General features: G+C 40.0%; 1 protein-coding gene across 1 annotated transcript in view; it reads left to right on the top strand.

Moving 5' to 3' along the window:
• The window catches only part of cntn4 (contactin 4), a 261,996-nt gene that overhangs the window by 26,986 nt on the left and 210,457 nt on the right, over positions 1-24,553 (top strand). The window contains exon 2 of the mRNA XM_080460691.1: positions 4,809-4,945. Coding sequence (XP_080316817.1) covers positions 4,891-4,945 — 55 coding nt within the window. The 5' untranslated portion in view covers positions 4,809-4,890. The remainder of the gene's footprint in view (positions 1-4,808; positions 4,946-24,553) is intronic.

Here is a 24,553-nt window from a genome sequence, read left to right as displayed (position 1 = left end):
ATCTGCCTCCTTTCACTGTGGCCTATTTAGCCTCTTCCAACTAAATAACTGTCAATTTGTCAATTTCGATGCACATTTCTGAAAACTGGAACGCATGGTAATGCGTATTGGCAGGTGGCGGGCGTTATGGCAGTGGAAATACAAATAAATTAAATGCCTGGAAACTAAAGTGCTCAAAACGTATTGTGACAAACTGACATGCAGTTGACTTGAATGCATTATTTTAGACAGACATGCAGCGTCCAGTCTTACCGTATATCCTTATTTTGAACAGTGCCACAGCGGTTAAGATACCAATACTGCTGATCGCTTGCACGAAGGAAAATTTTCATATTGCTTAATAATATGTTTTTCATGACGCTGTCAGGAGGACTGTTGCACCTACTTAGTATCTTGGTACCTGGCTTGACAGTAAACTCACATTTGAAACATACATGTTCAGATAAGGAAGGTCAAATCCCGTATTGCTTTTCTTTCAAGAACAAATCCTCCTTTACACGTTCGGTCAAATATCATCTGGTTACAATTCTCCCAAACTGCTAAGAGCTGGCTCCTGGACAGCGTCACCTGGTATGTATGATTTCATGAGAATTCAATCCCACCCCTTGTGGGACAAGTAGGAAGGCAATTGGAAGTTTTCAAGTGAAGAGCAAATAAATGTATTCAACACAATGAGAAGAAAAAAAATGACTGCAGTGCAATATGGATCATCTATACATTGACTCGTGGCAGCATTGTGAAGAATACAAAAAGCTGCGCTCCTTAAGGGTCCAATTACTGTGTTGTGTGTGCCATGGTGTTATTGTTGTGTATGTGTAGGGAGTACGGGCTAATGTCAGCAGTCCAGTAGCCCGAGGGTTAAAGCTGTCTGTAAAGCTGGCGGTTTGGGTCCGGATGCTCCTGTTCTTAATGCCAGACGGCAGCCGCGTGCAAAATTAGGATTGGGCTCGGGTCAGCGAGGATGTGCTGCGCCTCCCCTCCTGCAGCACTCGTCGTAGAAGTGCTGAATGGCAACAGCTCTGATTTATCTATCCAAACACAAACATTAGTATGACCAGAACCATATTTATTCACAGGAGGCATGTTAGATTTGAATATGTGGATTCCATGTATTTGTCTGTTTTATTAGAAATATCCTACAACATGTAAAATATATATGAAGCAAAATAGCAATATTTGATATGCAACTTTAGTGCTTTTCACAAATTAATCTATTTACTGAAAACAAAGAAAATATAAGTGGAAATCCCACGATAAGCTGGTCTACTCGTTTATTGTTTTTGCCATTCTGAACTTGCTACTATGATCTACCGAAACAAACCAGTATAACAGAAAATGTAACCGACTAAATTCATCCTGCTGTATTGTCAAAATCCCAAAGCCAGACAATTTCACATCATTCACGTCATTACAAAGCAAATGCATTTGAATAAAAAGGTTCCTAATGAAAGAATCTATCATTTTAATCAGTATTACAATGAAAAATGAAAATAGCAAGTAAGAGTCTGGGTGCCATCCTCAACAGCACACTATCATTACAAGCCCGTAAGCTCCATATCTCACGGACCTCCTCCACCTCTACACCCTCAGATCTGCCTCCTCTCTCAGCCTCACTGTCCCTCCAGCCCACATGACCCCATGAGGTCCTGAGCCTTCAGGCGCTCAGCCTCCCACCTCTGGAACTCCCTCCCACCCAACATAAGAAACATTCAATCCCTAGACTCTTTTAAAACTCATCTCAAAACGTACCTTGTTAGACAAACCTATTCATCTTAAAACTCTGTCTGTCTGTTTTTTGTATTACTACTGCTAATATGTTATTTCTTGTTTTTAACTGCATTTTTAACATGTAATGTAATGTGACCTTGGGTATTTGAAAGGAATGACATAAAATGTATTATTATTATTACTATTATTATTATTATTGCTATTGGTGTGTGATGATTCAAGTCAGACTGGATTTGACAAAGAGATTCACAAATTGATGAATAGATTTAACAGCAGTTCATCAACTAAAACATGAAACACCAGAAGTACCAAGACCAAGACCAGCGCATCCCATAACCATGACAAGACCACAACCTTAAGAGGCCTGGAATAAGTCGAGACCAACACCTCAACTCAAATGTTGTAGAGCTCTACAACACGAGCACCTGATGTCAGTTCTTCCAGCATTAACGTGTGTATATGAGAGAAATGAGTTGTTGTTGGATGTAAATGGCACAAGTGATGTAAGATTGAGCATCTTCCTCACTGTGAGGTGGTCCTGCCAGCTAAGTGATTCCGTCAGCAATGAAGGATGACAGATAAATATTTTGTACTTAAGTCATAAGTCTTCATATGGTTTAGTTTTCCTTCTGACCTAAGTATTCCTGCCTCTCGACTCATTTCTCTTCACTTCAGCCTCATTCATACAATACATTTCTCTCTCTTACGGTGGTTTGAGACGCTGAGTACTATCTTCCTGACACTCAACAAACTTTCCAGGTTCAGTTCTTACTTCAGGGAGTTGTTTTTTCTTTTGGCTTTGCACTCGTGTATGGATGAAAGCCACAAGGCTCCAAACAGGAATAATGCTTTGACAACGCATGTGTGAGTGCCGACGCTTTCATACTGACTTAAAAGTAACTTTCCCGAGTGCTCCTGAGGATATGGAAATGAACGTGGCACTTTTCACTGTCCCAACTCGACATTGAGATCCCTCCTAATTTTTTGATGTAAAATCCTCGGAGTATCCTCGGGTTTGACAGGTTTGGTATGCATGAACTGAAATGGTGCAAATACTCTGGTAATGTGGTTGATATGTGTTTGATTTGCGTGGGCCATCTGGATGGCGCTGTGCATCAACTGTACCAAAACCATTTGTTTGCTCCCAAATGAAATCCGATGTGGAGTGAAGACATCAAAACAGACCAAACACAGGAGGTGACAGCCGTCAAAACAGTGGATTTTCTTTGTTGGTGTTGCTGTGCCAGATTAATACCCTCACTCAGCCACTTTATTTTTTTTCTCCTCAGTTACCACACATCACTTTTATTTTCATTATCCCCAAGCTTGGTTTTGTAACTCTAGGCCATGGTTACCTTGTTATGAAAGAAGCAGCGAAGTTAGGTAACAAATAACAAGGACGGATGAGGTCTGGGTAATTCTAACATGAGAGTACAATGAATGAATTAAACACGGGACTCTTACCCAGGGGATTGCAACTGTGGTGAAAGCGAACCTCACAACTGACGCCTCAGTTTAATGCAGCATTCAAGATTTACAAGATGGACACATTTTCCATGTTTGGCCCCCGTATACGTGACAAGTGAAAATGTGATAACTTTCATTGCGTTTTGAGTGTGGGTTTCCAGGACAATGGTGCTTGGAGCCACTGAAAATGTACCTTTTTGAGAAGATGGACGTTTTCTGAATTTTCCTTCATTGCATAAACGGGTGAAAACGAGACTTTCTGACAGCAGTCAGACTGTGTCCCGACTGGACATCAGAAACACTCTGTGTTTTCTGTTTATATTTGACAGGTGGGAAGGTATTCTTAAGAACAAAAGGAGTTAGAAAGACTTCAATCTGCTAATTTCTGCCGACAGCTTTTTTGTAGCTCAGTTCAATATGAAAATTGGGTAGACGGTATAATATGTCAAATAAATCCCTCACTGGCCACCATATTGGATTAAACTACTAATTATAAGAAGCCTCAGGCCCAGTTTACTTGACAACATAAAACTTTGGTTGCACGTGCCAGTCTACACCACAACGGTGCTTAGAGTCTCTGAAAGCACAACCTTTTGGAAACAGCTCCCAAGGTGGAACTTTTCGAAAATGCTCTGACTCTGTCTTTGAGGAAATGGGGAAAATGGCAGTTTTCTTCATCGCTGCTCCTGTGCATGCACTCCATGGCCATTGTAAATACCTCTTCTGCACATGCTCAGTCGATGGACAATAACAACAGTGTTTGGTTCCAGAGTATCATGACACCCACTCTATATTCTCCTGGAACTTGGTGGTTTATTGTCGACAGTCACCCCTGATAGCAATCCAACTATGTCTTCTGTCCATATGAATATCTGTATTGTGTGTGGGTTGTTCTCTGCTTCCATGTGTGTGTGGTTTCACTACAAAAGAAACCAACAGTGCCTGGCATGCCAACCACTCCGTTCTCAGTGTTTCTGTCGTGTAAACAGAAATCATTTCCAGAACATTACCATGTAAGCGTCAAACTTCTGAAATGAAAATTCAAAAAGGATGATGATGATGATGATGATGATGATGATGATGATGATGATGATGATGATGATGATGATGATGATGATGATGAGGATGATTTCAGTTGAAACATTGTCATATAAATATAGGGTCTCCTATACTCCTTATATTATTGTCCCGAAGTGGATTCATCATAGTCGATACATGACACCGGTCTAAAGCAAGGCTCACTCACATACAGTATCCATTTCTTTGACTGTAGGAAGATGTGAGAGTACCAGGAATCATTTTTGAACCAGGAACTATTCAAGCAGTATAGTGGCAAGTTTTCATGTAATGATAAAATTCTTATTTGAGACGGAACAAAACCTAATCTTAAACTTAATCAGTCAGTTTAATTCAGCAAATTATGAGTTCCCTTGAGAAACTCCTGATTTGCTGGTACTTTTCAGTCAGCCGCGAGAGTCATTTTGGTGAAAGGATGTGTTGGAAATGAACAAGCCAAACAGAAAAACAAACACAAAACACTACCGAGTTTACAGGAGTGGTTGCTGATGAGAATCCTTCCACCAACTTATCACGCCTGTTTCTTTTCTCTACAGATTGGGAAACCAGAAAGGTGCAAATCGGATTCCATACATTTGTGATTGGATGTGAGAGTACTTTGACCCTACAAAATTGAAGATGATGTTGCTATGGAAACTGCTGGTGCTGCAGTCACTTATGGGGTGCCTTGCAGGTAAAGTATCTTATTAAGAACTTTTGATGCATGCCAAAGCTGCCTTTGTGGAGGCTGACTCCTTATTCATATGTATTTGGGGCAGGTGACAGTATGAAAGCTGTAGCTCTGAAAGTAGAACCTTCAAGTAGATTATCTATAAGCAAACACATTTCCCCACGCTGACATAAAATAATAAGAATGTAGGAAACCATTGAACAGGGATGTTATTGTTAAAGCAAACCATTGTCTGGTAAAGACTTCCAATCACAGGCGTTGCTGTGTTTTGGCTTCCCCTCAGTCTTATATCTGGCATTCGCACAAGGTTAGCGATATCATCATGAATGTGAATGAGAGCTGTGCGCTGCATTAAACTGGAAATTAATATATGCAGTTTAGCTTCGTAGATTACAAATATGTGGACTGTATCATCAAAAGCAGGGAAAAAAAATATGATGAGCCAAAGGCTTGATAAAGTCCTTCCTAGAAACTAGTTAGTATTAAACACATGAAAGGAAATAAACAACAAACAAAAATTGATTCAGTTGAAGGGATCAGATTGAAAGTGTATTGTTAAGGTTTGTTGAATTGTTGAAGAAAAATACACGGGAGAAAGAAAAGTGGCCAGCGTTTTGCTGGCATCATTTAGTTTCAATGTGAGACGTTCTGTGTGTAACCAGCGCGAGAACACAATTCAGAATTACAATATGTAAACTGACACTTCTGACATCCAGGAATTGAATAGGACACGTGATTTGAATATGTTACGCAGTCAGGCCCCGTTTACAAGACAACGAATACGAGTGTATCCGCAAAACTTTCTTCACTTTTGGGGGGTCCGTTTACACGACACCCGTGTGCGGATCCACTGTATCCACAAAGATTTTATGCCGGCTGCTAAGGTGGAAAGATTCTTTCATGGTCGCTATTCCCTGCTGCAGAGACTGCCGGGGGCAACGAAGCGCTGTTACTGCACATGTGCATATCACCCCCCCCCCCATGTTAAAAATCTTTCCTTCTGCTCATGTGCCTGTAAACACACATGGTCGACCTGTAGTGGTACGACTCGCGGTCAGTATTCTAGTTTTATCGTCCATATCAGTAGTTTAATAGTTGAGAATCACCCTGATAGCATCTGATGCGTCATCAGTCCATATGGATGTCGGGTGCTCTCCATTTTGTTCATGTTTATAGCGTATTGTTCTCTGCACACTTGTCTGTGTGGTTTCATTGCAAAAACAAGCAACAGCGCCCTCTCGTGGCCTGGCATACTAACTACACCATTGTCAGTGTGTCTGCTGCTGCAGTGTAAACACACTTCTTTTTTTTTAACAGATTAGGTGTTGTCACGAGGAACGCCTTAGAAAAAAGCAATATATCGATGTACATTTACTTCAGAGTTTTCCATATTACAGTCTTTATTATGGAATATTTCAACCCTGTTTCATTGATTAGTATTGGTAGTGCCAAGTTGTGGTATTTACTAATTACATGCTCTGATCTATTGATTATTCCCTGTAGAGTATTACTAAGTTTTCACTGAGTCTAGGAATCATATAACAAAAAAAAAACCAAAAACCAGGAGGGCAAATAGATAAGCCAAAAAAAAAAAGTATCATTCATTCCAGTAAACTAATGTTTCAAACCTCTAGCCACCACTGTTTGTACTCACACACTAATCCAGAAAAGTTATCACCAGTACAGGTGCTGTGGAGTCATTTCTTTTCTGAAAAGTTTAAACACAGCACAGTGAAGCAAAAGAAATGGGAAATGCAACTCAATATGGGGGTTATGAAATGCTCTATAATCTGGACGTCAACTGACGTTACATCAGTTAATGGGGAGAAGTTGCTCTATAATCTGGATGTGGGTTGTTATCCATCTTTAGGTCGAGAGACAGCTCTGTGATACATTTCCAAGGCTTTTGCTATTTTCTTTCCACAATCAGTCCTATAATCAAGAAACTGGACAATGAGCTGATCTCATTGAGCCTGACACACTAAATGTAGGCATGTTGGAGTTGCACCTATAGATTGTGACTTTGAAAATTTGATCACCACTAAAGTGTAAGGAGACTTTGCCGTTGCAGTTGATCTCCTTGCAGTGTAATATCAGCGGTTTTAAAAGTGTAACAGGTGTGAGCTTCATGTCCTTAATCCAAATTAATGAGCGCTAAGTGTTACATTCTCACCTGATTTGATTCAATGACATAAAATTGATTAAGCATTTTACACAAATTGATAGATCACTCAGTGATTCAAGAAACCAATGAATTAAATCCACTATATACATTCATATAAATGAGACTTGATGTGTAGGAGCAGTGGCGGGATGTGAAAGGAGGGCTGTAAAAGGAGATTGAATTCAGCTTAATTTCTCATGTTGACGTGTAAAAGAGGCAAAGAGTTAACAGGAAATCCTTCAAATGTCCATCATTCATTTACCACGCAGTAAAGTTGAGTTATAGCTTCATTACAGCGTGCTGCCCATTGCAGCCGGGGGCTCTCTGGCATTGATCACATTTTGATGGAGGACTTTAATTTGTCTGCTTTACAAACAGGAGGGGGTCAGAGCATCAGAGGAATCACTCAGAGCATTTAATCAACAGGTTTTTATTTTATTCTTTTTTTTATACGTGAATCCAGATGAGGGGTGAGAAAAAAAAAAAAAAGCCCTCTATCGATGAGCTCTTTGTTCTGGTGAAACTCTCCTCCTCATTACTCAGTCACACATTTTGCCCTGTTGCCAGCTTCTCGCCTCGCATGCAAGATTATCAGATTTGCTTAAATGAACCTTGAGTCGCGTCGCGTTCGCCCTTGCCAGGGTCGCCTTGTGCGTTGTCACTGCACGCCTTGTGGGAGGTCTAACAATCCCACGTGACGCCGGGGCAGACTGTGGGTGATAATTGACCGGCGTGCAGCTGAGTCCTCAAAGGAGCCGATACCCCGCAGTCATCACTTCTGTTATGCAAGAGTCCATGAAGGGTGCAAACAAGACGTGGTTTTGTTACGTAAGTTGATTTGTCATGTGTCTGACACGTCCTTGTGTGTCTAAATAGAATAATAACTAGTGTGCACTGTAATGGACGTCCACAGAACTAAGGCCCCGTTTTGCATTTTTGGTCTGTGTTTACACTTTTTTCTTCCAAGGTGGAACTTATCGATAATGACTACAGCTGTCAATCGATTAAAAAGAAAAGTACGAATTAATTGCACAATTTTCAGTAATTAATTGCAATTAATTGTATTATTTTTCTACTGAAGATTGAAGCTTGTAATGGATATTTATTCAGGGAAAACCATGGAATTTATGTTGACTCAACACACACTATATCAGACTATATATAAATTCGAAGACTATCTTTATAATGTCCTTTTAGCTTTGCGTGAAAGTTTACATGGGAACAAATGGGAGTGTAGGGCAATAAACCAGGAATTTACTAATTTGAAGTTTGGCTGTTAATGGGGAACTTATATTATTATATATAAATTTTGTATATTTGGTGAAAATATAGCTTAGCATAATCCTGACAGAAAACAACCCAATTTCATTCAAGTACAGTTGAATATTTATATGCTATTCCTCAATCACATGGACATAACACATTGCTTACTACCAGACAATTGAGACCACGCCCCCTACATGCAGTGTGCATGTCAAAGCCACACATTTCAGCCTGTTGAGTTTCTTATGATATTATGTAATAATGCATTTAACAAATTTGATATTTTGATGTATACCTTACAAATATCATGTAGAAAAGTTCGGGGTGTTGAATTGATTAGTTTCTCGGATGCATTACGATGTAGATGTGGACAATTCGATGTCGATGCAGTGAGAAAACAATCGATTATGACAAATATTTCCAGAATCATCCCAGCTTTACTTACCATGGAGATTTTCTGGAAATGTTCCACCCCTACTCCCAGTCCGGGTTTTCTAGAGACTTGGGAGATTCATAGCTAATAGGTTCTATAGGTGCGAAACCCTGTGGTTTTCCAACAGTTTGTTTCTGAAAAAAAGAAAATCTGCATTGAAAAGGGTCATAAACATTTCTCTCTGTCTGAAGGTCTTCTCTTTCTGTCTTCAGATAGCTCCGTGAGCGAAAAGGAGAAGTATAAAGCTTCAAATCGTGTAAAGAAAACCTGTGTTAATGAGGACAAAAGGAGTGGTTTGTGCATTCAAACCCACTGAGAATGGACGCGAACCAGCTGTAAATGAGACTGTAATTGGCTTATCCCCCATGCAGGAGTCTCTAGAAATGAAGACTTTGCTTTTTAAACTACACGTCTGGACTCTATCCTTATAGACCTAGATTCTCTTAATACTTCATCATGACGCATTTTCCTTTCAGATCTTTAAGCCTGAGCCGGTATTAATGCACTCACAGACTCCACTTATCAGTTTGGAACAAAACTCTCTGCACAATGGATGCTATAGCCAGATAGGGATTAAGAAAGGTGGCTGGAAATTGACTGCTGGAAACGAGAATGATGCACAAAATGCTTTCCTAAATGCATTCTTTCATGTGCGGCCGAGTTTAGGAATGAATTTTCAAGCAGATAAGCTAAAGAAATTACAGTGCAGAAGATGTTTATGGCAGCTTTAGTTACACTCCTCAGTCTGGGGAGTTAGAACCTGATTTGATTTTCATGGCCTAATGAACAAAAAGCATAATAATAACAACATATGTGCCATTTGAAACTAAAAATCCAATTATATTTTTTAAATTAGTCACTGGCCTGCAGTGTGCAGGAACAGACGAGGTGTTGCTTTATTCCTCACACACACATTTTACCACCTTGCGTTCATAGATTTTGAAAATGTAGTATAATGGAAAGGAAAACACTTATTTAGGCTCTATTAATTGGAAGCTGCTCTTTAATCTGGATTTTAGCTGAAGTTACATCAGTTAGTGGAAGATGCGCTATAATCTGAGACAACAGTTTCATCTTTGATCCTTAATCTTTAATAACAAGTGCAACTGGCATTACAGAGCTGCACGGTGGTGTAGTGGTTAGCACTCTCGCCTCACAGCAGGAATATTCTCAGTTTAATTCTGGGCTTGGAGGACACGCTGAGGGGAGTTTGCATGTATTTCCTCCAATGCAGGATTGCTCAATGGATCACTCCGGTTCTCCCCCACGGTCCAATAACATGTGTTTGAGATTATTGGTGGTTGACAACTGGTGACCTTCCCAGGTTGCAGCCTTCATTCAACCACATTGTATTATAATTGCAATTATTGAATTATTGAGGGGGAAAAAATGCTTTCTCTCTGTGTGTGTGTGTGTGTGTGTGTGTGTGTGTGTGTGTGTGTGTGTGTGTGTGTGTGTGTGTGTGTGTGTGCGTTATAATTGCAAGCCATTAGGGTACAATACAGTAGTACAATATTGATAATTTTTAAGCGTATAAACCACATAATTGTACATATATATTTTCAACTAGAGCGTGTTCCTTCCAATTAAGGGGGGAAGATGCTAATTCCTTTGTAGGTGGTACATTAGCCCTTAATGTCTCTTTGAGTCCAGTAATTCCTGTGTTTTCTAATTTTACACAACAATAATGAATAAATCCCTGATGTGGATGCCTTGTTTTTGTGGGTGGGAGGCTTGTGCTGAATCAGTGTCTGTACATGTAGCTTATTTAATTATTGTTTGTTGTCTCTGTTTCTCGCTCCTCTGTTCGTGCTTGACGTCGCTCTCTCTCTGTCTCTCTCTCTCTGTCTCTCTCTCTCTGTCTCTCTCTCTCTCTGTCTCTCTCTCTCTCTCTCTCTGTCTCTCTCTCTCTGTCTCTCTCTCTCTCTCTCGCTTCACCGTACATCCCAATTCTTAATTCCCTGCTCGTTGCCCCAGCTCATTCTACCATGATGATAGCAGCAAGCCCCCTTTACTTCTGTTCACGCTCTCCCGCACATTTTTCACCAAGCTGTTTTTGTCCTTGCGTGTCTGCGAGTGTGTTTGACTTTGCGTTTCAGATCGGTTTGATTTCCTCACCATGAGAGTTGTCGTGCAGCAGATTAAAGGAGCCGCCTTTCCACGGCAGGCTCAGTACTTCATACGCAGTCCTGCACACTGAAGACACAAGCAGCTTGTTTCTTCTTCACGAGTGAAACTGGTTGTGTAAATGGTAATATAGGTTCATTGAAATAATGACTTGTGAAATGGTGAGACAGTCAGGAAAAGAAACAGAATGGGACATGTAAATATGGGGAAACAAGGGAGCTTGTGTTGAGGTTAAAGTACTAAGTTGCAGTCTTACCTTTAAAAAAAACAAGTCCCATTGTTACAGGCCAGTGGATTGTTGTTTTGTTTTTTTTACTCATTTGTGTGAGAGTGAGAAATAAATATAATGAAACATAATTAAAAAAAAAATTATATATATATATATATATATATATATATATATATATCACAATAATCTCAGTGAAGATGCATTTCATGTCACAGTTAAGGAATACAAATATAATCTATGATTTATTACAGAGAAGCCTCCATATATTTTGGGTTTAACACGTGAACTGAAACTTTTCAAGCATCTTTTGTTAAATTGTTCAGATTATTTCACAAATACAATAAAAATAACAATGTTATCACAAAGTCTTAATGGTTAAAGGTGAATCACTCTTGTATCACACCGCCCACCATTACTTGATTCATAGTATTTCTGAATTCCGTTCCCAGCAAAATGTTTAGTTTTTTTTTGTCTCAGTGCCTGTACAAGTGCATGTACATATCTTTAATTTGCTGTGCAAACTAAAGATATGTACTAGCGAAGAAAAATTAAATGAAGCCGGTACTGATAGGCAGTTCAAAGAGTAATCTGATTTCTTTTTTCAAGTAACAAATAAAGTAAGGGATTATTGTTGCAAAAAGGCCGCGTTACTGCGTTACTAACCTGTGATTTTGTCTCGTAACAATGAGGTATCTATCAGCCGCTCGACGTGAGTTTAAACAATAGAGCGTGTAGTGATCATCATGGAGCGCAGGAGAGCGCAGGACCTGCAGCTTGGAATGCTTGAAAATACCAACATTGCTTTTAGTTCGACTCAGTAAAATGTGACAAACCCCTGAGCTCCCGCTGTGCACTCTGCGTGGGAAGAAAACTTATCTATGGCAAAAAAATTCCACCTCAAATGTGAGCAGCACAGGAAAGTGAAATTGAGGGGCCGTCCACACGAGAACGCCCCTTCACGTAAACTCAACATTTTTTGCTGACCATCCAGACGAAGCGGCATTTTAGCAGCACGGAAACATTCCCCAGAGTGGGGAAATTCAAAAACCGCGACTCGACTTTGAGGCGTGGACGGCAAAGACGATCGTCTGTGGAAAAAAGATGATGTGATCGCCCCCCCCACCCGCGGTCCGCAATGTCATCTAATAGCCACAACAATCGTGGACTACAAGCTCCAAGTCGAGCTGCAGAAGCGACTGACACTTGCAGCAGGAGGAGCAGGAGCATAGACCTATAGAACTCAGAGTTCCATATAAGACTAGGAGCAGGAGTCTACTTCTAAATTTCTTTGTGCTCCATGTCTTCTTCTGCGTTTTTGGTGTATTTGGTGAGTCACAGCGCCTCTAAAGGCCTGGCATGTGTACTACATGCCCTGAAGCCTCGTGTTGAACCGTGTTCATAGTGAGGTGTGGATGGGATTTTCTTTTGAGAACCCCGGGGAGAAAAACGATAGTTTTGGCTCGTGTGGACTGGGCCTCAGTGAGAAACTCCAGATGAGCACCGCCATCTCCCACCTCGCCCCCAGGACCCCCCAGACCACCCGGACCCCCCCACTGACATGCCTGCTGCAGCTACCTCATCAGTTCCCTCAGATAAACCTCAGAACTAATCAGTTTAATCAGTAATCTTTATTTAATTACTATTTCCAAGTAACTTGACCAACACGAGAAGTCTGTGAGAAACGGTAGCCTTGGCTGGTCAAAAAGCTGTTTTGACTGTATTGAGTCCAACATAAATATTGACCAGGTATTTCAGATAGTGGAAGACATTTAAGAAAAAAAGGAATAGTTCTATAAACTACAAGCTCTGCACCACTTACACGACTCAATGTTTTGGAAACAATGACCTTTCATATGTAAACTGAAGGAACACTGACAACAATGTAGTTAGCAAGCCGGGCCACGAGTTGGCGCTGTTTTTTTTTTTTTCTGTAGAAAACAATAGGCATTAAGCATTAACAATGGGAATGCACAGACGTTCGTATGAATAGATGACGACATTGGATTGTTATTACGGTGACTCTCAACTATAAAACTATGGACTGGGATTCATGACACTCTGGAGGCAAACGTTATCATCTATGTAGTCACACAAATCTTGTACGGCTGTGGTGTGCATGCACAGTAACAGCATTTAAGAAAAGTTGCATTTTCCCCTGTTCCATGAAGACGGAGCGTTTTCAAAAAGTTGCATTTTCCATCCACAGAGACCGACTCTCGCTTTTTTTAAAAACGTCCACAGCTGCGTTCTCACGCAAACGGACGGCCAAATTATTTTCTGTTTTCACTTGAAAACATCAAGTAAATAGGAACGACATCCTATCAATTCACTGCTGACTCTCTCCAGCTAGCAATACGAGCCATCATTACATGCTAAGTGGCTACCAGTGTTTTGTTTTCAACTTGTTGGTAGCTGGAGCGCTTCACCAATGTGTGAAATTGCAGTCCACACTGAGGAGTCTCTTCTTCAACTGTGAAGACAAGACTAACTTTTCCTGTTTAATCAAACTCACTAGAAAGGTACGGCCACGGCATCGGGTCACTGAATCGTATTCCGCTTTGGTTTGCATGTGTTTTGTGGGCGATCAACTAACAACCACAGAATGTGTCACATCACACACAGACAGGAGCATTCAAACAAGGGTTTTGTGTGCATTAGGCCGTGTTGACACGAGGAGCAACCTGCTGGAAATGCTTCCACGTTTGTTTGCTTGCGTTGGTGAACAGAAACAAAATGTGATACCATGGAGTTGGACGTGCTGGTGGAGGAAGTTATAAAACATATCCCATCGTAATTCTGCATATTTTTTAAAAACGCAATATGAATGAGTCAACGTTGAAGGTCATGTGATGTGATGTTAGGTCACTTGGATGACTGCGCTGTTCTCTATCACTTCTTTCCATCATCAGCTTCTCTGACACAAGCTACAGGCTCTTGAATAAGGCCCATTCCTCGATGTTAGTTAATCACAATGTCTTTGGTCTTCCTGAAGATGGGGTCCTTCTCACCTGACCATGCATGACTGTGTGTGCAAGAGTTCTTGTAATGTGACCAAACCATTGCATCTTCCTTTTTCATCACACTCCCGCATTGCTAGTACTTCATTTTCCTGCATTTTGAAGGCCATAATATGTTATGTAATTTTTTTTGTGTGTCAATGTCTCACATCCATTTACTGCAATCAAATATTGAGATACACTTTTAAAATATAGTCAGTCGTACAAAGCCAGATGAAGAAATTGCCCTCAGCAAGAAACAAAAGAAAGCAGCATCTCTGCTAATGGATGAACCGATTTGTCCCTCCTCTTCACAACACAATAAAAAAGCGATCCTTGAAAGTGGAACTGGGAGTTTGTGGTCTGAGCCTCCCACCCCATTATGTCTGCAATGACTGGAGTCACGTCTTTTTGCTCGTTGCTCTGCTTGCTCATGTGGAATTGTTGATTTTTATTCCTGTAAAATTGACTTGAAATCACTGTGTTGTTTTGGGTGCTATAGAAGCAAATTTGAGCTGATTTCAGACATAGTAAATCCCATTTTAAGTTGTAGATAGACTTCTCCCAGTATTGTGCATGATCTTACCGATGCATGATGATGTCACAATGCCATTGATTGCATGTGTTTCAATTTACAAACCTCAATGCACCCGAGTCAGTAGGACTCAGTAGGATAGGTTCGCCAAGTGTGTGCATGCAATAGCAAAGTGTATGAGGGCATGTACATCACCTTGCTAGCATTGTACGAATATCAACACTTCAAATGCAAAAACTGTTACGACTCGATAAGCCGGACGCTGCCGTTGGTGGAATAAAAGCTCATCTCTATTTTCTAGAAGAAGAAAAAAAGCAACCATCCAAATTTCCAGAAAAACAAAGTCCACAAGATCACAGGTGAAAATACAAAGATTCAATAGAAAGTCCAAAAAACATTAACCATGGACAGCCAATGGAGCGTTATCAACAAGAAACATACGTGTGCGGACACAAAGGTGTCCAATACTGTACATACCACAGCCAGCATGTGAAACATATCAGGGCAGGGAGCAGCAATCAGACATGAGGGGGGAAAGTCAAGGACTCTGAAACAAGACACAGAGTCAGATTCTCCTAAAGAACACAAGGCAAAATGTGAAGCATGAAAAAAATAAACAACACAAAGCGGAACAAAGTGTAACGTGAATACAAATGCCACATCCAATTGTATAAGCCCCAAAACAAATTCCAAAGCAAAAACCGTAGTACAAAAGCCACAACCCATTTCTAAAAGCAACTGAAATACACAGAAAAGCAGCTCGACAAAAGGACATACAAAGTCATAGACAAGCTTCAGAATGAATTCAATGCCCCATGAGTTAACACTTTTTTTCCTACTAAATGGAGTGAATTAATGGTGAACAACAAAGTTGTGTGAATAGAACCCGTTTTCCCTTTGTCAACAGGATCCTTTCAAAATAAGTTCCAGGTTAAACCGGCATGGCCGGATCACATTATTGTCATCAAGAAGTAAAAGAAAATCAGTCTTTCAAGGACGGTTCTGTTTTTCATTCATCTGCATTTTTGGAGTTGAACACAAAAGTGAAGTTGGCTGAAGTAACCTTAGTTGAAACGAGGCGAGGCCTAAATGAGGTTCTTTTGGATGGTTGGGCAGCCACTGCCCTGTCAGGGCTTCCTTTCAGCTCCATCTGATCATCAGTACAGAACTCATGTGTTTGCTCCCCTTCTGCCTTTGTGCTATAATTGACCTTTTTTCGCCTGCTCCAGTAGTTTTCTCTTTTTTCCTTTAAATGTCCCCTTGCTTTAAATAACAGTGGTTCATTCACCAACATGCAGCTACTCTTGTATTCTGCAAACCTTCAGGTCGAGCTTCTTTTCTTCCACGGTACCGTGATAGATTCCATCTGAACAAGCCGTGGACATAGCTAAATGTTTAAAGCGTTTGAGAAATGAGCTACCCTCACATGACACCTCTTCTTTTCTTTTGTAATGTGCATTTCATCCATTATTCACCACCGTCAATGTGTACCGAAAACAACTTTCCTATACTTATTTTTATGAAAAACAAAAAAAGTGGATAAAAATGAGGCCATATTTTTTTTTGTCACACTGTGACCCGAAGAGTAGAGAACACAAAGGGATTTGTCAACAGTGAAGCGAGAATCTGTGTTTCTTCCTTGGTTGAAAATCTTCCTTGTACCTTTGGTTTTGCACGAAAAGGCCAAACCTCTGAAAGACAAGATTGTATCACTTCAAATTCAACTTTTGGCATCAGGGCCTCCAGACTGTGGAGAATCCTGCCTGGAGGGGGATTAGGGTGGATGATCTTTCAAATTTAAGCTTCAAAACTTGTTATAGACTGTCTTTATGTAATGCGCTTTGTTTACTGACCTTGACTCCAGTTCCTGGACTTTCTGTCATTGATTTTCTTTCTAGCTTCTCAATTATTTGTAACTTTTTCTTTCTATTCTGATTGATTGGACATCAGTAAATCAATATGAGGCCACAACGTATCGCTGTCTTTAAGGAAACTGGGGTATTGCATAGATATGAGAAGGATAAAATAATATTGTTTCATGTAATGATCTCTTGAATGGCTTGTATTCACTGTGCACCAACATCTATCTTCTACAATTAGGTTACGGACTAAAGTTTATGGGTACAAAGTCTGGGTAATTTAGAGTTGCCAATTGACCTTGCAAGGCCGTCTTTATATTGTAGGACATATAACATTATCTGGAGAAAACTTGAGCACTCAGAACATGCAAACTGAAAACACACAAAAAGCTAATTAACTCAAGCAATAAATATTGTTATGGCCTTTTTTTTTGAATGCTGCTATTTTCTCACAATGTCAACAATGTGGATGAAAGCACCCTCTAATAGCCACAGTGTTTATAGTTGCATCAATGGAGAAAATTGAGATAAAACGCAGGAGTTTGTTGGAGATATTTGGTTGGGAAACATTGTGTACAGACGTGGATTTTAAGTCAAAACAAAAAACATTTTCTTACACTAAGACAATCAATTTCGTGGTGCTTTGAAATCTGGACATCCTTGGTATGGTTGTTGTGCCTCAGTTGGTTGAGCACATCATCTTTCATTCTGAAGGTTTGAATGTTCGATCTCCCATCTATATATTGAAGGGTCCGTGAGCAAGGCACTGAATCTAAAATCGGTCCTAATGAATGGATTGAGCTCTTTGCTTGGCAGCCATCACCAGTGGCGCGAATGTGTCATCGTTGTTATTTAGCACATGAATCCAAAACATTTGGTTCCCTTCAGTCTGTCGACTCCTGAGCTGTTGTATCCTTCTAATCTGGACCGAAGCTGCAACAGGGTGCTGCTGCTGCAGGAAGGTGGCGCCATACATAACGGCTCCCCACAAGTGAAATCAGTTCAGGAAGCACTTGATTTGATATGCAGCTCGGTGCGTTTCACCATCAATATCACAGTCGATGTTATTCATTTAACTGTGAGCAGCTGAAATTGTGATCAAGATTAACTTTTGATTCATTGTGCAGCCTTCTGAGCCTTGGTTGCTCAGCCTTTGCAACTATAAAATGTATCAAGTGAGAAGCAGACAAAACAGCTGTCCTTGAAATCCCAAACTTTGTATTTCACAAAGTCGTTTTGATGGTGAAATTGAAACAAGAGTGAGGTTTGCTTTCCAACTTTGTTTGGCTTTAATTTATGTTTTGCATACCATACAGACTGAATGCAGCCTGAATATTGTCAGTGGAATAAATTGGCATATATACTTCCTCCCGTCAAAAGTGGAGAGCTTTCCCTCCATAACAGAAAGCTATGAAAGTAAATGAACTTGGTCTTTGTTCAGTAGTGAAACTTATCACATTTGTGAAAAAAAAAAAAAACATTCTTCTTCTGTTCACAATAGAAGAAATCCTTGAAGTGAGAGCAGCGAATAATTTGATGGTGTTGTAGGAATTGATGGGTTTTAAGGTCTGCATAGGGACGAGGTGGAGTTGATGTGATGGAATAACAAAACATGTCCTGGATGTTTTCAGGCTGATGGTCAAAGATGCTTTCATCCAACTTCCACACCTGCAGGCTTTCGTAGCCTTTCCAAGGCAACACGGGAGCAAATGAAGGGTCCTTCCTACACAGGCATGTCAAACGTATGGCCCGGGGCCCAGAGAGTCCAGACATGTCGGCAAGAGGACATTTTTCAGCTGTGAGAACTTCTGACATTAACTGCAAAATATTCATTTGACAACCAGGAGGGCACTTTATTTTACATTATGTGTCGAGTCACTTGAGATGATCAGGATTACGATATTCTGATCATAATATGAAGTAGCCGACTATTTTTTTGAGTTACAGCTACATGTGGGCAAATGTTTTATGCATGCACGATAACTATCGATACTGATGATTATCGGCCCCATAATGGGAAAAAACTTATGACACACAAGGCCTTCGTCCTTCTGTCTTTCAGACTCTTTCTTATCACTTTCCACGCTCATGTGCAGTTATGTGTGAATACGAAACATATCTGTACATGTGTTGTTGCACAACCTGGATTGTATGAATGCTTTATCAAGCCTCTCTCCCATTTCTCATTTGCCCAAACATTACAGTGAGGCCAAACCCCGGAGAATCCACTCTCACCAACAAATAAAAATCAAAGTGCAACATCCCAGGTGTCTTATTATGGTTTCCTTCAACCAATCTAACGTCGATAAACTCAAAATTAGCTTAATCAAGGAGGTGACAGGCCTCAGATTGACATGATTTGCGACCGATTCATCTCTCCTCTTAATAGTTCACCTTGAGCAATTTCCACACTGAACCTGAGCCATTAGTTAAATTACTGTAACAGATGCTCTTCTGTCACTGCAGATGCCACCAATGTAAACTGTTTACTGTGCATGTTCAAGTGCTTCTCGCACGGCTTATTAAACGACTTCCCCGCTGTGCCGCGGCGGATAAATAATACATTAACACGCGGCACGCTCTAAAACATGCGTCGACGAACACATACACAGAGATGTTGTTCCATAGGAGGAGGCGTCGTCTTCATATGAAGACCGTGCAACGCTGTTCAGGCGCCGAGGAGTGTGACGACTCAATCCTACAACAGATAATCTCTCAGAGGTCTGAGTTACTTAAAGAGTATCCAACAAATAGAGCAATTAAACAAATCATATTTACATTAGTTATAATTAATGATTCACTGTGTCGGCCTCGTCAATATTTCATGTGTGAGGATAACTGCCTCCAGCTTTCCGCTGATGCGAACCGATACAAGGCTCCCTATGTGCTAATTAAATATTCATTTAAATCTGAATTTATTTAGCCAGGATATTTCATTCCAGAGGCTCATAAAGGTATTGTCAGGGGATTGTATCTTGTCATTTCCCCGAGCTTTATTCACGTGAGGATTGTTTGCAGAGCACACTACTGCTTCCCCTCAGCGCTACATGATTTATGCTCATACTCACAATCTCTCCCGGGAACTGCCCGGTGTGATCAAATTTGCGAGCTTCTCTGCCACTTCGCTCGAGTGTATCTGCCGAGGGTGCGCGTGCACGTGCACGTGCACGTGTAGATTCAATCAGTGCAATCTCTTTTACTTCCGCCGAAGTGCGATATACATCTCCCATCTGCGATATCCACTCCTTCGCAGGCTTTTGTTTTATGGAGTTCAGGATGAGTTTTGTGGTCGAGGTAACAGCTAAATAAACACAAAAATGGCGTTTTGCAAGTCCAGTCACCTGCGGGAGCGAAGAAGACGTCATGCGAGGAAATAAAATGAGATTTTATGTCTCCCTTGAGGGGGAAATTCACATCAGCGCAACACCAGAGACATGCTAAACATAGAAGAAATACATAAAAAGAACAGTTTGAATGAAATTAAAGCATAAAAGGGACATTGGAGAGTTGCTTTTAAAAATCTCCTCTTTGATCTAATACACCACAGTACATTTTATGCAGTTATTGCATGAATTTTGTGAAAATCTTACATAAATATTTATGTAGTGGTGAGGGGAGTGTGGGGTGGGGTTCCTCTGGGTGGGGTCCTGGGCAAGCCTGGTCCTGTTTTCTTATTAGTTTTTTTCTCCTTGTAAGTCAAGAAAAAAAGATAAAGAATCAACTATTGAATTATTAAAATGCACCATTTTCAAAGATTTAATTTATTGTGTTGAAATCCCATCAACATATGCTCGCAAAGAACAATACGCTATGAACATTAGCGGTGGGAGTACACAGACATTCAAAGACATTTGACCAAGTTGGATTGTTATTACAGTGACTGTCAACTATAAAACCACCAAGTCCCAGGAGACTATGGACTGGGAGTCAGGACACTCTAGGAGGCAAATATCGTTATTCTCCAACTACTTGCGCATGTGTATAATAACTATTTATTACGTTGTGCACATGTGCAGTAACAGTGTTTCCGCTGTCCAAGTGGCAATTCCCGCCATCTCCATGGGGTCTGAGCCGGAGCGTTTTCAAAAAGTCGCGTTTTTTTGGTGACTCCGAGCGTGACACCCAAAATACAACGGAAGTTTTACATTTTCACTTGAAAATATCATTGTGTGAATGCGGCCTGACATTCGAAAAGGCCAAAGTTATTACATTACAGGCAGTTATTAATACTTAATACTGAGCTCCCATTAGTGGAAGCCTTAACAGACTTTTCTTTAACAAAGGCAAATGTTCATTGTTCAAACATTAGGTGACAAAGTGAGGAGTCGTAGATGGAGTTGTAGTTGTAACACCTTTTTCGATTTTAAGTGGTTTTTTTATGGAAGTATTATTGGTGAAAAAGGTTTTTTTGTACTTGGAAAAGTGAATTTGTAGTTGTGTACCGTGAGTTGTGTACCTATATAATTATTTTCTCTCTACAAATACAACACCACACTTACAAGTCACAACTTCTTAATTACAGGTGCACAAATCCTGTTTTACAAGTCACTGATTAAAAAAACTGTCATGCTGATATTTTACCTCCAATTGTTGCAGTACATCTGGTGAAAAATATATTTGTGCACCTGTACATTGCGTACAGACCTGTGCGTTCGGTCAATGGAGAAAAAGGCGGTGCTTATCTGAGATTGATGCGATGTGTGATTTTGAGTTGAAGAAAACAATCTGTGTGGAAGAACTTCACATCGATACAGGAGCACAAATATGTTTTTCACCAGATGTACTGCAACAATTGGAGGAAAAATATCAGCATGACAGTTTTTTAAATCTGTGACTTGTAAAACAGGATTTGTGCTCCTGTAATTAAGAATTTGTGACTTGTAGGTGTGCTGTTATATTTGTGGAGAGAAAAGAATTCTACAGGTACACAAAACAATTGTACAGCTACACAACTCACGGTACACAACTACAAATCCACTTTTACAAGTACACAAACCTTTTTCACCAATAATACCTCCATCATTTTTGATTATGTATTTCTTTTTAAATGTAGCACAAGTCTTTCCATTTCAGAGAAATTGGCAGCAGTGTGAAGTGGCGGCACCACGTCCAGCTCTCTCAGTCCATCAGCGGGTCCAACTGGAGACCTTGTGTATAATCTGTGAGCCAACTGGACGAGAGCGGCTGCTTTCACTGCCATGAAAACATAAAAGTATAAAAGAGGCTGCTCCATATGCTTCAGCCAGCTCGCGACCAGTCAGCGCGATGAGATAGCAGAGTTTCCTCAGGAAACAATGTGACATAATCAGTAAAACACAGAACGATCACTGTTAAAGCGCTGATGTATACAATGACTGTAAATAAAGTACATATTAGGTTAGAACAAAATTTGGAAAACCTTTCAAGTTTAAATTTAAAGGTTATTATCGCAGTATTTTACTGGTCCAGCCCACTCAAGAAGAAACGGAGTAAAGTAAAATGTATGTGACACCCCAGTACTATGTTTTGAGAGTTCTGTCCTTATGAAGACCACCATAACTCTACCTACGGTTTTCTTGTGCATTTTGTCCTGCACTTTAGGTGTGTCTCCTCTTGTCCCGAAATCCGTTTGTCATGATTAAATCAGTTTCAGTTTATTCGCTATTTGTAGTATGAAAACCACATTGGAAGAAAATGTGCAAGGAGCTCAGAGTTCAGAGTTCAGAACTCCAAATCATCAAGAAACCCTCACATTAGTGTTTTAAGTCCACACATCACTGACAGTTTGATCAGTGAGACGTTGGGATCTTGTTGATGTTTTTTCAAATTTGGTCGGGCAGATTTTTCTCTAGAAACTTGGCCTTTTTGTCAAATTTGTATTTTTTTGACAATCTTTTTCATCCCTTTAAGGCCTTCCACATCCATTTTCCTTCAAAGACCTTCAGACAGCCCACACGTTTGTCCTTGCTCCTCCCGACTAAATCTGCAAGTTTTTTTTTTTTTTTTTAAACACCCGCAGCACTATGGCTCTATGTGGTATAAATGTAAGAAACACATGAACACAAAGCAAAAGGAATTTTAATGATCCAAATATATGTGGTTCAGATGATATTATATCATATTATATTATATTATTATATATATTGTAGTTCAGTCTGCTCTCTCTATGACTCTTCACTCTGCTCGCTTAGGGTACAAAAGTTAAGCAGGTTCTATATACCAATTTGCTCAGATCCGTATTTCCAGTCTCTGGTGGTTCAAACAGCTTTGAGAAGTTCAGACTACGAGAAGACACAAATACAAACTTGACTTGTACTCTAGAGAAAATCCCGAAAATTTGTAATTTCAAAAAAATGTAACGTGGTTAGAAGAGATCTGCAGTTTATACTTGAAGAAATTATAGAAAAAAATCTATAAAATGTGCATTTAGTGCCATATTCAGCAAGCTTGAGAAATATCTGACTTTATTGATATGTTGGTGTATTTCATATATATATTTTTAAGTTGTACCCTTTAGTGTCCTGAGTTAGATGACAAATTGTCACGATGAAATAAATTGAAAGTAAAGTAAGTGAGTACTTGTTCACGGTTACTTACAGTCTCTGGTATTCATTTAATATTTTATAGAGATGTTGATTTATTTACTCTCAACTTGGTCGTCTGTCCGTATGAATGCCTGTGTACTGCCATTATTAATGTGTATAGTGTGTTGTTCTCACAAAAAACAACAGCAGCACTACTGGTCCAACGTGTTAACTACATTGTTTTCAGCATTTCTGCGCTTTCCATGTAAATGAGCATCATTTTCAAAACGTAGCAGTGTTAAACGACAAACGTTTCTCAAACGCAAAAAAATTAAGTGTTTCCACTAAAAATGTTGTCATGTAAATGAGGCCTTACGTTCCCCCACCAAAATCGTCATTTCAATGTTGTCATCGACATTTGCCAGCAATTTACAACAACTCAAGAATCATTTTAGCATCATTTCAATCAGGAACGTTAAAACTAGCCGTATGCAACATGTTACTGCACCTTATTAGTTTCAAGTGGAAGATGTGGCAACATTTTCCGAATTGAGGAAGGATAGCAGTCGGTCAAACCACAGTCTACTGGAAGCAGAGCCACAACTACGTATTCTGCCTACCTGACAAACCTGATTATCTATATTTGTGAAGAGTCTATTAATCTATTATTATTATTTGAATACAGAAAATACTTTAAAAAAAAAACACCAATCAAAACTCAATAATATTCACCCCTAATTCATCCTCCAGAAAATGGGCGGAGCCACTTCATTTCCACGAGCTCTGGAAAATGTGCAGACAAGATTACTCCTCAAGGCTAGTTGGTTGGCTTGCTTAATTGAAATGAGAACATATTGTATCTTTGAGTAACAGGATGCAGTTCACAGTAATCAACTGTCTCTGGTGATATTGGGATTGATGTGGATGCAGTTTTGTAAATGAAGCAGTCTAATCAGAAGTGGAAGCTTATGAGACGCAGCTGAAAGAAAAGTTGAATCAAAATAATCACAGGAATCAAAAGTAGGACAGCAAGAATTAAAAAACCAAACAAATGTTGGCAATGGGTGCATGAGTATTAAAACAAATTGCTGGTAATCCAAAAGAGATATTAGTATCTTTACAGCCTAATGGAGAAAATAATGTGGTCAAACAATGGCCATTTATACGGAACTATGATAGAAAGAAGCCAAAATGAGTGGTTATTTGTGGTAAATCACATCGTTATCCTGTTAAAAATGGGCTTCATTCCAGGCTTTTACCAGAGCAGAGTATGTGAAATGGACCCTCACCGTTAAAACATATGCAATACATCAGTGTCGCGGCTATAGAAAATGATTTTATGCAGCTCAGTGAACTGCTTATGTGCTGTGACAGAACTATCTATTCTAATAGTCACCAGGAAGCATGAAATATACATGCAGAGAGTCTCTGTCTCTCACTGCCGTGAACCCACTTATGGAGTCTTTTGCGTCCCCGCCGTGGCTTGTCGGGCTCGGAGAAGT

This window comes from Lipophrys pholis (assembly GCF_963383615.2).
Source record: "Lipophrys pholis genome assembly, chromosome: 4".
Taxonomy (NCBI): Eukaryota; Metazoa; Chordata; class Actinopteri; order Blenniiformes; family Blenniidae; genus Lipophrys; species Lipophrys pholis.
This window is presented reverse-complemented; position numbering and strand designations above follow the sequence as displayed.